The 14,667-nt window shown below is 41.3% G+C and overlaps 1 protein-coding gene across 1 annotated transcript in view; it reads right to left on the bottom strand.

Moving 5' to 3' along the window:
• Nucleotides 1-2,568: 2,568 nt before the first annotated feature.
• Nucleotides 2,569-14,667, bottom strand: part of si:ch211-10a23.2 (Galectin-related protein A-like) — a 56,118-nt gene continuing 44,019 nt past the window's right edge. Inside the window, exon 5 of the mRNA XM_052485466.1 lies at nucleotides 2,569-3,114. Within this exon, the coding sequence (XP_052341426.1) occupies nucleotides 3,088-3,114 (27 nt within the window). The 3' untranslated portion in view covers nucleotides 2,569-3,087. The remainder of the gene's footprint in view (nucleotides 3,115-14,667) is intronic.

The raw sequence follows: 14,667 nt of genomic DNA, 5'->3' as shown, positions 1-14,667 counted from the left end.
ACACTACCCCTCAGTCAACACTACCTCTCAGTCAACACTACCTTTCAGTCAACACTACCTTTCAGTCAACACTACCTTTCAGTCAACACTACCTTTCAGTCAACACTACCTCTCAGTCAACACTACCTTTCAGTCAACACTACCTCTCAGTCAACACTACCTTTCAGTCAACACTACCTCTCAGTCAACACTACCTTTCAGTCAACACTACCTCTCAGTCAACACTACCTCTCAGTCAACACTACCTTTCAGTCAACACTACGTTTCACTCAACACCTTTCTGAGAGCAAAGGATCTGGCTAACACAGAGGAGGACATGAGGATCTGTGTCCCTAATTCACATGATGTACTGCCTAGTTTGATCTTTAGGAGGTTGTAAAAGACTTGGGTTGAAATACTTGCAGGGTTTGCTTTAGGGCGTCCAAACATATCAGTTGAGAACAGAAACCAAATGACGCATCCTTATTCACCTTCAAAATGTCTATCCGTTTTCACAAACAAAATGTTCAGATGATTTTACTGAAACGTTAGCCAATTAGAAGAGGACATGCTCCCGACTCCCCATTTCAGTAATTATTGGAAGTCACGGATAAAATCAACGTGCCATTTTGGCCACTCTCTTCTACCGTCTGCGGTGTTTGAACTTTTAACACTTCTCTATTGGTTTTCATTGCAACAGGCTCGCTCAATCAAGCACAGATACAGTATACGACATTATTTCGATTAGTATTTAACACCAGGTCTTTGTGTGTAATAGGTTCTCATGTTGGCAATCAGACACTCATTCCAACCTGTCGTCTACCTTCTCTTGTAAGAAGGAGCTCATTCCATCGCTATGGATACGATGACGGACAATGATCTTGGGTTTTGGCTAGAGGGAGAACAGCTATATGCCTTGTGATTGGGTTTTGGCTAGAGGGGGAACAGCTGTATGCCTTGTGATTGGGTTTTGGCTAGAGGGAGAACAGCTATATGCCTTGTGATTGGGTTTTGGCTAGAGGGGGAACAGCTATATGCCTTGTGATTGGGTTTTGGCTAGAGGGGGAACAGCTGTATGCCTTGTGATTGGGTTTTGGCTAGAGGGGGAACAGCTATATGCCTTGTGATTGGGTTTTGGCTAGAGGGGGAACAGCTATATGCCTTGTGATTGGGTTTTGGCTAGAGGGGGAACAGCTGTATGCCTTGTGATTGGGTTTTGGCTAGAGGGGAACAGCTATATGCCTTGTGATTGGGTTTTGGCTAGAGGGGGAACAGCTGTATGCCTTGTGATTGGGTTTTGGCTAGAGGGGGAACAGCTATATGCCTTGTGATTGGGTTTTGGCGAGAGGGGGAACAGCTATATGCTAGAGGGAGAACAGCTATATGCCTTGTGATTGGGTTTTGGCTAGAGGGAGAACAGCTATATGCTAGAGGGGAACAGCTATATGCCTTGTGATTGGGTTTTGGCTAGAGGGGGAACAGCTGTATGCCTTGTGATTGGGTTTTGGCTAGAGGGGGAACAGCTATATGCCTTGTGATTGGGTTTTGGCTAGAGGGAGAACAGCTGTATGCCTTGCGATTGGGTTTTGGCGAGAGGGCGTACAGCCCATGTGGGGTCCTCTGAAAAACGAATCTTATCAAACAAATGAGGAACTTGTTTCTCTTCAAATGGGTTATAGAATACAACCTTTTTAGTGTCAGGTAAGGAAGGATATTTTACACTACATTAGAATGCACTTTGTGTAATATATGTGTCAGGGCAAACCTGAGGCACCTACAATGTAGTGAATATGAACAGCGTGTTAATTAGGGATGATCATTTTCCCATGTGGGGTCCTCTTCATTTTCTCATTTCAAATTGTGGTTGTTTGCAGAAAAAGTTTGGGAACCCCTGACATAACAGCAGGGCTAGATTACAGACCGGGCACGTGCCCTGGGGCCCCAATCTTCAGGGATTAGCGATTAAACTCAGTCTGTTTCTCTGCCTCATGGCAAAATGTGTAGAATATAATTAGCATGAGATTAGCTATAAAACTCATTCTGTTTCTCTGCCCCATGGCAAAATATGTAGAATAGAATTAGCATGAGATTAGCTATAAAACTCATTCTGTTTCTCTGCCCCATGGCAAAATGTGTAGAATAGAATTAGCATGAGATTAGCTATAAAACTCAGTCTGTTTCTCTGCCTCATGGCAAAATGTGTAGACTAGAATTAGCAATGAGATTAGCTATAAAACTAATTCTGTTTCTCTGCCCCATGGCAAAATATGTAGAATAGAATTAGCATGAGATTAGCTATAAAACTCAGTCTGTTTCTCTGCCTCATGGCAAAATGTGTAGACTAGAATTAGCAATGAGATTAGCTATAAAACTAATTCTGTTTCTCTGCCCCATGGCAAAATATGTAGAATAGAATTAGCATGAGATTAGCTATAAAACTCAGTCTGTTTCTCTGCCTCATGGCAAAATGTGTAGAATATAATTAGCATGAGATTAGCGATAAAACTCATGATGTTTCTCTGCCTCATGGAAACATTTGTAGAAATGCAGGAAGTTAGCTGTTTTCCTAAATAACTGTATGTAAATTCCTGAAAGCGTGGCCTCTTTCCCAGGCCTTTTATATGGTCCAAAACACACAAACAGTTGCGACAACAGAAACCGACGGTATCAGATAGCCTAACAAAATAGCTGTGTTATCCTGTTAAACAAACCCATACAACGAATGTCAATAAAGACTTGCAGTCCCCTCGTAACAGATCACTCTATTTCCTGTGACCTCACAACCAGTCAGAGGAGTCATTCCACTGGTGAGGAGGGAGTCTGTTGAACATTGTGTTCCTCTTGAGTTCAAAGACGACCAGTTTGAGTAGTCACTCCCACTGGTGAGGAGGGAGTCTGTTGAACATTGTGTTCCTCTTGAGTTCAAAGACGACCAGTTTGAGTAGTCACTCCCACTGGTGAGGAGAGTCTGATGAACATTGTGTTCCTCTTGAGTTCAAAGACAACCAGTCTGACAGGAAATCAACGAAGGCTGAAGGTGTAACAGTGGTGTCCAACATCCTCAGGGCAGGTCCACATGTTGAGGAAGGAGTCAGACTTCATGTCCCTCTAGTATGGCAAATAGAGGACCTGTGACTAAAATGAGAAACAAAGTATGCAATCACAGTGGCATTCACAGTGGCATTCACAGTGGAAATCACAGTGGCATTCACAGTGGAAATCACAGTGGCAATCACAGGGCATTCACAGTGGCAATCACAGTGGCATTCACAGTGGCAATCACAGTGGAAATCACAGTGGCATTCACAGTGGAAATCACAGTGGCAATCACAGTGGAAATCACAGTGGCAATCACAGTGGAAATCACAGTGGAAATCACAGTGGAAATCACAGTGGCATTCACAGTGGCAATCACAGTGGCATTCACAGTGGAAATCACAGTGGCAATCACAGTGGAAATCACAGTGGCATTCACAGTGGCATTCACAGTGGAAATCACAGTGGCATTCACAGTGGAAATCACAGTGGCAATCACAGGGCATTCACAGTGGCAATCACAGTGGCATTCACAGTGGCAATCACAGTGGCATTCACAGTGGCATTCACAGTGGCATTCACAGTGGCAATCACAGTGGCATTCACAGTGGCATTCACAGTGGCAATCACAGTGGCATTCACAGTGGCAATCACAGTGGCATTCACAGTGGCATTCACAGGGGCATTCACAGTGGCAATCACAGTGGCAATCACAGTGGCAATCACAGTGGCATTCACAGTGGCATTCACAGTGGCAATCACAGTGGCATTCACAGTGGCATTCACAGTGGCATTCACAGTGGCAATCACAGTGGCATTCACAGTGGCAATCACAGTGGCAATCACAGTGGCATTCACAGTGGCATTCACAGTGGCAATCACAGTGGCAATCACAGTGGCATTCACAGTGGCATTCACAGTGGCATTCACAGTGGCATTCACAGTGGCAATCACAGTGGCATTCACAGTTGCATTCACAGTGGCATTCACAGTGGCAATCACAGTGGCATTCACAGTGGCAATCACAGTGGCAATCACAGTGGCAATCACAGTGGCATTCACAGTGGCAATCACAGTGGCATTCACAGTGACATTCACAGTGGCATTCACAGTGGAAATCACAGGGGCATTCACAGTGGCATTCACAGTGGCAATCACAGTGGCATTCACAGTGGCAATCACAGTGGCAATCACAGTGGCAATCACAGTGGCAATCACAGTGGCATTCACAGTGGCAATCACAGTGGCATTCACAGTGACATTCACAGTGGCATTCACAGTGGAAATCACAGGGCATTCACAGTGGCATTCACAGTGGCATTCACAGTGGCAATCACAGTGGCAATCACAGTGGCAATCACAGTGGCATTCACAGTGGCATTCACAGTGGCAATCACAGTGGCATTCACAGTGGCATTCACAGTGGCATTCACAGTGGCAATCACAGTGGCATTCACAGTGGCAATCACAGTGGCAATCACAGTGGCATTCACAGTGGCATTCACAGTGGCAATCACAGTGGCAATCACAGTGGCATTCACAGTGGCATTCACAGTGGCAATCACAGTGGCATTCACAGTGGCATTCACAGTGGCATTCACAGTGGCATTCACAGTGGCATTCACAGTGGCATTCACAGTGGCAATCACAGTGGCATTCACAGTGGCAATCACAGTGGCAATCACAGTGGCAATCACAGTGGCATTCACAGTGGCAATCACAGTGGCATTCACAGTGACATTCACAGTGGCATTCACAGTGGAAATCACAGGGGCATTCACAGTGGCATTCACAGTGGCAATCACAGTGGCATTCACAGTGGCATTCACAGTGGCATTCACAGTGGCAATCACAGTGGCAATCACAGTGGCATTCACAGTGGCAATCACAGTGGCATTCACAGTGGCATTCACAGTGGCATTCACAGTGGAAATCACAGGGGCATTCACAGTGGCATTCACAGTGGCAATCACAGTGGCATTCACAGTGGCAATCACAGGGGCATTCACAGTGGCAATCACAGTGGCAATCACAGTGGCATTCACAGTGGCATTCACAGTGGCAATCACAGTGGCATTCACAGTGGCATTCACATAAGGTGAATGCGGATGGCATTCACAGTGGCATTCAAGATTTAGATGCACTATTGTAAAGTGGCTGTTCCACTGGCATGTCATAAGGTGAATGCCACCCCCTAAAAGATTTAGATGCACTATTGTAAAGTGGCTGTTCCACTGGATGTCATAAGGTGAATGCACCCCCCTTAAAATATTTAGATGCACTATTGTAAAGTGGCTGTTCCACTGGATGTCATAAGGTGAATGCACCAATTTGTAAGTCGCTCTGGATAAGAGCGTCTGCTAAATGACTTAAATGTAAAATGTAAATGTATATCAATCTCCCCAGAGTGGGAGTAAAAAGTTGTGTGAGTCGCTCTCTTTCCACAAGGGGGCACTCATTCCCCATGGATGGCTCATTTCTGGCCTTCATTGCAGATTCCTGCTTGAAGTTCACTCGTCCGTATGAGGTGCTTGTTGATATTGGTTATGGATTCCTGTAGGCGATTGGTTTCATTCCTGTGAATTTGATTGAATTATGAATTGTCTCTCAGAGCTGTTCCCTTTTCCAGCTGGGGTTACGAGGTCCTGTGGTACCGGTACCGAAGACTGATGGGTACGATAACCTTCGTGAGAGCGTTTCCCCCCCGGGTTTATTTGTAATGCGCGGAGTCCAGCGCTGGGTGCCAAGCGGTTACCGGGACGCATCTTACCGCCTAAACCGAGCCTTTCGTTGTGACAGAAGTATATCAATTGGGCTACCGGGTTTTAGGCGAACCTTTGTGCATATATACACAGTTTTGTCAATCCAAAGTTTCACAGTGTTTATGTATGTCAAAAGATGTGCATCTTACACGTGTGGGTGCAATGAAAAAGTGTCCCTTCTCCATATTCAGACATAATGGTCGAGAGTGTTGGAAAGGGAAAAATACAAATTATGTCTCAGTCCTCAAGATGGCGTCCCGCCCCTTCGGATGGACCAACCAATGGCACCTGGCAGGAGGCTCGCTGTCTGCTTCAACCAATGTCGTCCATGCGCAATGTTGCTCTGGATCATGCAACAGTGGCGAAACTGGAGCAGTGTGCATTTTCTCTGACTTCGGGCGATGTATGTTCCCAGTCGCCCCGTGCTATCCGGGGGGGGGGGGGTTGTTCCCCCTGGGTGGCTGCCCAGATGTGGGAGAGGCTCGGTAGGGCTGACGTAGATATTTATATTTACCCATTACGAGACACTGCCCTGTTGGGAACGGTTGCTTCCGACACTCCTTCAAGCCAGTTGTTCTGAATCAGAAGTTGGAGAGGGTGCGCCTGGAGGGCTACTAAAGCGGAGAATGCCAGTGGAATAATTCCTTCTTTTTTTTTTAAGTGCACTTCCACTTACTTCATATTTGATGGTAGAATAAGTCCATGTTCAAAATAGGTCTTGATGCAGTGTCTTTTCTTAATTTTGCCACAAAAAACCCCAGAACAAAAACAACAGAAAAAGTCTTTACATTAAATAAAATCATTATTCCTTCACAAATGCATAGCCTACTCTTAATTTGAAAATAAAATATCCTTGTTTCGTCTTCTTATTTATAACAAAAAATAACAGAAGTTATTCTACAGAGGCTCTTAAAGGTAGTTTAGTTTGGCAGGTCAATTAAAACGTTGAAGACGAAATAAATCTATCAATAATCCTGCTGTATTCAGTCTCTTTACAACAAGACAAGGCATCGAGAGTTAACCAACAGGAGGCCAAGGGAATGTACACAATCCTCTATTCAAAGACTAAACCCTTAATATAAATCAATCAAAAATATATATATTTTGTCTCCCTATTTCACTCAATCCTAAAAATACTAGGCTTCTCATTCTTATGTACCTGAACTTGTCCAAGTGTGACTCCCAGCTAACACATAAAGTTCTGAGAACCATAGAGTTTGGTGAGAGTGGGGTTGCCCTTTGGTTATTTTCCATACAATCTTCCCACGACTTTCTGGTAATGGTGCAGGATATTTGCTTGGCTTCGGAACATTCTCAGCACTTTGGCAACGAACTTGACAACAACAAAACAATAATAATAATCCTGGTATTTCGTTACTTTAACGGAACGCTGCGTCAAGGATCCAAGACGGTTGCATTTCATTTCAATTTTGGTAATGTTGTAGGAACATTCTCCAACTGGTTTGACATTGGGAATGCTCTCAAATAGTTCAGAGAACGTTAAGAAATCAGAGAATGTAAAAAATAAAGATAAATATTTAAAAAACATTCTGCATAAGGTTTCCTACAAGTTTCCTCGTGGTTCTATTTGAAATGTTCTTAAATTGTTACGAGAACGTTAAGAAGACCTTCAAAAAAAACTACAAGAAAACGTCTAAGAATGTTATTTAAAAAAAAACAGATTCCATTCTTAGCATCAACAAAACTCTATCCTCTATCTTGTTAAGTGTGTTCAGGTGTTTTTTCTCGCCGCGCCCACTAAATTGGTCACACTTGATCTTAATAGGGCTTGTTTCCTTTGAAATGGGGTCTGTTTGAATACACTAAAATGAACAGCTTGGCATGCTAGCTCCATCCTGGTGGCACAGTGGACTAATTCCATGGATAGAGAACAGAAGATTGATGCCATGCCACATTTAAAAAAAGAAGTGTTTGCATGATTAATGCCTAAGCGAATAAATGTAAATGTGTCCTATCTGTGCTTCAAGTTTAAAATACTTAACCCAAACTAAGCTAGCAGTGTTATTAAAAACTGTTTTTGAAACATGATCTCAGAATGTTATTTAATTACCTTCAAAATAACCTAATCATTTCCAATCTCAGAATGTTAAAACCTCCCAGGTAACCTTAAAGGGAAAACATAGTAAAATGTTCTCAGAACCTGCAACCTAAAAATGTATGTTCCCAGAACAGGATAAAGTCTCACTTCCTTTCTCATAACGTATTTAAAATAAAAAAAAACGTTATGTTTTACCAGTCTGGAAACTTACGACTTCCCAGAAACAATGGGAAACCAAAAACTCCCCACAACGTCCAGGGAACCAAATGTGCTAGCTGGAATTCATTAGGCATAGCATAGATAGATAGAAGATACAGATAGAAGGCACAGATAGAAGATAGTGTTTTCTGTTGATGCTGAGAATGGAATGTATGTTTTTAAATAACATTCTTAAAACATTCCTTGAACGTTAAAAATGTGTGGTTTTTATGAAACGTTTTCTTAACGTTGTCAGAAACCATTTGAGGACATGACTTTTATAATAGAACCAATGAGGAAAACGTTACACAGAAGTACTGCAATTCAAACGGAATAACGTTGTTTCTTAACGTGGCACCACAAGTTTCAAAAATGGTAACGCAAAATTAGTATGTATCTTTTCTAGGGCCTGAGTTTTTCCCGATATCATGGTCAGGTAAAACTCTGGGTCCTATTTGTAGGCTATGACAAAATAGTATTATTATAGATAGCTTCCCTTTTCATCAGTACTGGACTGGGGTGTGAATTGGAAACACTCTGTAGTTTAGTGAACTACTATAGCAGGATAACATGCTCTGTAGTTTAGGGAACTACTATAGCAGGATAACATGCTCTGTAGTTTAGTGAACTACTATAGTATAGCAGGACAACATGCTCTGTAGTTTAGTGAACTACTGTAGTTTAGTGAACTACTATAGCAGGATAACATGCTCTGTAGTTTAGTGAACTACTATAGCAGGATAACATGCTCTGTAGTTTAGTGAACTACTATAGCAGGATAACATGCTCTGTAGTTTAGTGAACTACTGTAGTTTAGTGAACTACTATAGCAGGATAACATGCTCTGTAGTTTAGTGAACTACTATAGCAGGACAACATGCTCTGTAGTTTAGTGAACTACTATAGCAGGACAACATGCTCTGTAGTTTAGTGAACTACTATAGCAGGACAACATGCTCTGTAGTTTAGTGAACTACTATAGCAGGACAACATCCTCTGTAGTTTAGTGAACTACTATAGCAGGACAACATGCTCTGTAGTTTAGTGAACTACTATAGCAGGATAACATGCTCTGTAGTTTAGTGAACTACTATAGCAGGACAACATGCTCTGTAGTTTAGTGAACTACTGTAGTTTGTAGTTTAGAACTACTATAGCAGGACAACATGCTCTGTAGTTTAGTGAACTACTATAGCAGGACAACATGCTCTGTAGTTTAGTGAACTACTATAGCAGGACAACATGCTCTGTAGTTTAGTGAACTACTATAGCAGGACAACATGCTCTGTAGTTTAGTGAACTACTATAGCAGGATAACATGCTCTGTAGTTTAGTGAACTACTATAGCAGGACAACATGCTCTGTAGTTTAGTGAACTACTATAGCAGGACAACATGCTCTGTAGTTTAGTGAACTACTACTATAGCAGGACAACATGCTCTGTAGTTTAGTGAACTACTATAGCAGGACAACATGCTCTGTAGTTTAGTGAACTACTATAGCAGGATAAACATGCTCTGTAGTTTAGTGAACTACTATAGCAGGACAACATGCTCTGTAGTTTAGTGAACTACTATAGCAGGACAACATGCTCTGTAGTTTAGTGAACTACTATAGCAGGACAACATGCTCTGTAGTTTAGTGAACTACTATAGCAGGACAACATGCTCTGTAGTTTAGTGAACTACTATAGCAGGACAACATGCTCTGTAGTTTAGTGAACTACTATAGCAGGATAACATGCTCTGTAGTTTAGTGAACTACTATAGCAGGACAACATGCTCTGTAGTTTAGTGAACTACTATAGCAGGACAACATGCTCTGTAGTTTAGTGAACTACTATAGCAGGACAACATGCTCTGTAGTTTAGTGAACTACTATAGCAGGACAACATGCTCTGTAGTTTAGTGAACTACTATAGCAGGACAACATGCTCTGTAGTTTAGTGAACTACTATAGCAGGATAACATGCTCTGTAGTTTAGTGAACTACTATAGCAGGACAACATGCTCTGTAGTTTAGTGAACTACTATAGCAGGATAACATGCTCTGTAGTTTAGTGAACTACTATAGCAGGACAACATGCTCTGTAGTTTAGTGAACTACTATAGCAGGACAACATGCTCTGTAGTTTAGTGAACTACTATAGCAGGACAACATGCTCTGTAGTTTAGTGAACTACTATAGCAGGACAACATGCTCTGTAGTTTAGTGAACTACTATAGCAGGATAACATGCTCTGTAGTTTAGTGAACTACTATAGCAGGACAACATGCTCTGTAGTTTAGTGAACTACTATAGCAGGATAACATGCTCTGTAGTTTAGTGAACTACTATAGCAGGACAACATGCTCTGTAGTTTAGTGAACTACTATAGCAGGACAACATGCTCTGTAGTTTAGTGAACTACTATAGCAGGACAACATGCTCTGTAGTTTAGTGAACTACTATAGCAGGACAACATGCTCTGTAGTTTAGTGAACTACTATAGCAGGACAACATGCTCTGTAGTTTAGTGAACTACTATAGCAGGACAACATGCTCTGTAGTTTAGTGAACTACTATAGCAGGATAACATGCTCTGTAGTTTAGTGAACTACTATAGGGACAACATGCTCTGTAGTTTAGTGAACTACTATAGCAGGATAACATGCTCTGTAGTTTAGTGAACTACTATAGCAGGACAACATGCTCTGTAGTTTAGTGAACTACTATAGCAGGACAACATGCTCTGTAGTTTAGTGAACTACTATAGCAGGACAACATGCTCTGTAGTTTAGAACTACTATAGAACTGCTCTGTAGTTTAGTGAACTACTATAGCAGGACAACATGCTCTGTAGTTTAGTGAACTACTATAGCAGGACAACATGCTCTGTAGTTTAGTGAACTACTATAGCAGGACAACATGCTCTATAGTTTAGTGAACTACTATAGCAGGACAACATGCTCTGTAGTTTAGTGAACTACTATAGCAGGACAACATGCTCTGTAGTTTAGTGAACTACTATAGCAGGATAACATGCTCTGTAGTTTAGTGAACTACTATAGCAGGACAACATGCTCTGTAGTTTAGTGAACTACTATAGCAGGACAACATGCTCTGTAGTTTAGTGAACTACTATAGCAGGACAACATGCTCTGTAGTTTAGTGAACTACTATAGCAGGATAACATGCTCTGTAGTTTAGTGAACTACTATAGCAGGACAACATGCTCTGTAGTTTAGTGAACTACTATAGCAGGATAACATGCTCTGTAGTTTAGTGAACTACTATAGCAGGACAACATGCTCTGTAGTTTAGTGAACTACTATAGCAGGACAACATGCTCTGTAGTTTAGTGAACTACTATAGCAGGACAACATGCTCTGTAGTTTAGTGAACTACTATAGCAGGACAACATGCTCTGTAGTTTAGTGAACTACTATAGCAGGACAACATGCTCTGTAGTTTAGTGAACTACTATAGCAGGATAACATGCTCTGTAGTTTAGTGAACTACTATAGCAGGACAACATGCTCTGTAGTTTAGTGAACTACTGTAGTTTAGTGAACTACTATAGCAGGACAACATGCTCTGTAGTTTAGTGAACTACTATAGCAGGACAACATGCTCTGTAGTTTAGTGAACTACTATAGCAGGACAACATGCTCTGTAGTTTAGTGAACTACTATAGCAGGACAACATGCTCTGTAGTTTAGTGAACTACTATAGCAGGACAACATGCTCTGTAGTTTAGTGAACTACTATAGCAGGACAACATGCTCTGTAGTTTAGTGAACTACTATAGCAGGACAACATGCTCTGTAGTTTAGTGAACTACTATAGCAGGACAACATGCTCTGTAGTTTAGTGGACTACTGTATGTTTGTAGTTTAGAACTACTATAGCAGGACAACATGCTCTGTAGTTTAGTGAACTACTATAGCAGGACAACATGCTCTGTAGTTTAGTGAACTACTATAGCAGGATAACATGCTCTGTAGTTTAGTGAACTACTATAGCAGGACAACATGCTCTGTAGTTTAGTGAACTACTATAGCAGGACAACATGCTCTGTAGTTTAGTGAACTACTATAGCAGGACAACATGCTCTGTAGTTTAGTGAACTACTATAGCAGGACAACATGCTCTGTAGTTTAGTGAACTACTATAGCAGGATAACATGCTCTGTAGTTTAGTGAACTACTATAGCAGGATAACATGCTCTGTAGTTTAGTGAACTACTATAGCAGGACAACATGCTCTGTAGTTTAGTGAACTACTATAGCAGGATAACATGCTCTGTAGTTTAGTGAACTACTATAGCAGGACAACATGCTCTGTAGTTTAGTGAACTACTATAGCAGGACAACATGCTCTGTAGTTTAGTGAACTACTATAGCAGGACAACATGCTCTGTAGTTTAGTGAACTACTATAGCAGGACAACATGCTCTGTAGTTTAGTGAACTACTATAGCAGGACAACATGCTCTGTAGTTTAGTGAACTACTATAGCAGGATAACATGCTCTGTAGTTTAGTGAACTACTATAGCAGGACAACATGCTCTGTAGTTTAGTGAACTACTATAGCAGGATAACATGCTCTGTAGTTTAGTGAACTACTATAGCAGGATAACATGCTCTGTAGTTTAGTGAACTACTATAGCAGGACAACATGCTCTGTAGTTTAGTGAACTACTATAGCAGGATAACATGCTCTGTAGTTTAGTGAACTACTATAGCAGGACAACATGCTCTGTAGTTTAGTGAACTACTATAGCAGGACAACATGCTCTGTAGTTTAGGGAACTACTATAGCAGGACAACATGCTCTGTAGTTTAGTGAACTACTATAGCAGGACAACATGCTCTGTAGTTTAGGGAACTACTATAGCAGGACAACATGCTCTGTAGTTTAGGGAACTACTATAGCAGGATAACATGCTCTGTAGTTTAGGGAACTACTATAGCAGGACAACATGCTCTGTAGTTTAGTGAACTACTATAGCAGGACAACATGCTCTGTAGTTTAGTGAACTACTATAGCAGGACAACATGCTCTGTAGTTTAGTGAACTACTATAGCAGGACAACATGCTCTGTAGTTTAGTGAACTACTATAGCAGGACAACATGCTCTGTAGTTTAGTGAACTACTATAGCAGGACAACATGCTCTGTAGTTTAGTGAACTACTATAGCAGGACAACATGCTCTGTAGTTTAGTGAACTACTATAGCAGGACAACATGCTCTGTAGTTTAGTGAACTACTATAGCAGGACAACATGCTCTGTAGTTTAGTGAACTACTATAGCAGGACAACATGCTCTGTAGTTTAGTGAACTACTATAGCAGGACAACATGCTCTGTAGTTTAGGGAACTACTATAGCAGGACAACATGCTCTGTAGTTTAGTGAACTACTATAGCAGGACAACATGCTCTGTAGTTTAGTGAACTACTATAGCAGGACAACATGCTCTGTAGTTTAGTGAACTACTATAGCAGGACAACATGCTCTGTAGTTTAGTGAACTACTATAGCAGGACAACATGCTCTGTAGTTTAGTGAACTACTATAGCAGGACAACATGCTCTGTAGTTTAGTGAACTACTATAGCAGGACAACATGCTCTGTAGTTTAGTGAACTACTATAGCAGGACAACATGCTCTGTAGTTTAGTGAACTACTATAGCAGGACAACATGCTCTGTAGTTTAGTGAACTACTATAGCAGGATAACATGCTCTGTAGTTTAGTGAACTACTATAGCAGGACAACATGCTCTGTAGTTTAGTGAACTACTATAGCAGGATAACATGCTCTGTAGTTTAGTGAACTACTATAGCAGGATAACATGCTCTGTAGTTTAGTGAACTACTATAGCAGGATAACATGCTCTGTAGTTTAGTGAACTACTATAGCAGGACAACATGCTCTGTAGTTTAGTGAACTACTATAGCAGGATAACATGCTCTGTAGTTTAGGGAACTACTATAGCAGGATAACATGCTCTGTAGATTAGTGAACTACTATAGCAGGACAACATGCTCTGTAGTTTAGTGAACTACTATAGCAGGACAACATGCTCTGTAGTTTAGTGAACTACTATAGCAGGACAACATGCTCTGTAGTTTAGTGAACTACTATAGCAGGACAACATGCTCTGTAGTTTAGTGAACTACTATAGCAGGACAACATGCTCTGTAGTTTAGTGAACTACTATAGCAGGACAACATGCTCTGTAGTTTAGTGAACTACTATAGCAGGACAACATGCTCTGTAGTTTAGTGAACTACTATAGCAGGATAACATGCTCTGTAGTTTAGTGAACTACTATAGCAGGACAACATGCTCTGTAGTTTAGTGAACTACTATAGCAGGATAACATGCTCTGTAGTTTAGTGAACTACTATAGCAGGACAACATGCTCTGTAGTTTAGTGAACTACTGTAACATGCTCTGTAGTGAACTACTATAGCAGGACAACATGCTCTGTAGTTTAGTGAACTACTATAGCAGGATAACATGCTCTGTAGTTTAGTGAACTACTATAGCAGGACAACATGCTCTGTAGTTTAGTGAACTACTATAGCAGGACAACATGCTCTGTAGTTTAGTGAACTACTATAGCAGGACAACATGCTCTGTAG

This window comes from Oncorhynchus keta, chromosome 29 (assembly GCF_023373465.1).
Source record: "Oncorhynchus keta strain PuntledgeMale-10-30-2019 chromosome 29, Oket_V2, whole genome shotgun sequence".
NCBI lineage: Eukaryota > Metazoa > Chordata > Actinopteri > Salmoniformes > Salmonidae > Oncorhynchus > Oncorhynchus keta.
This window is presented reverse-complemented; position numbering and strand designations above follow the sequence as displayed.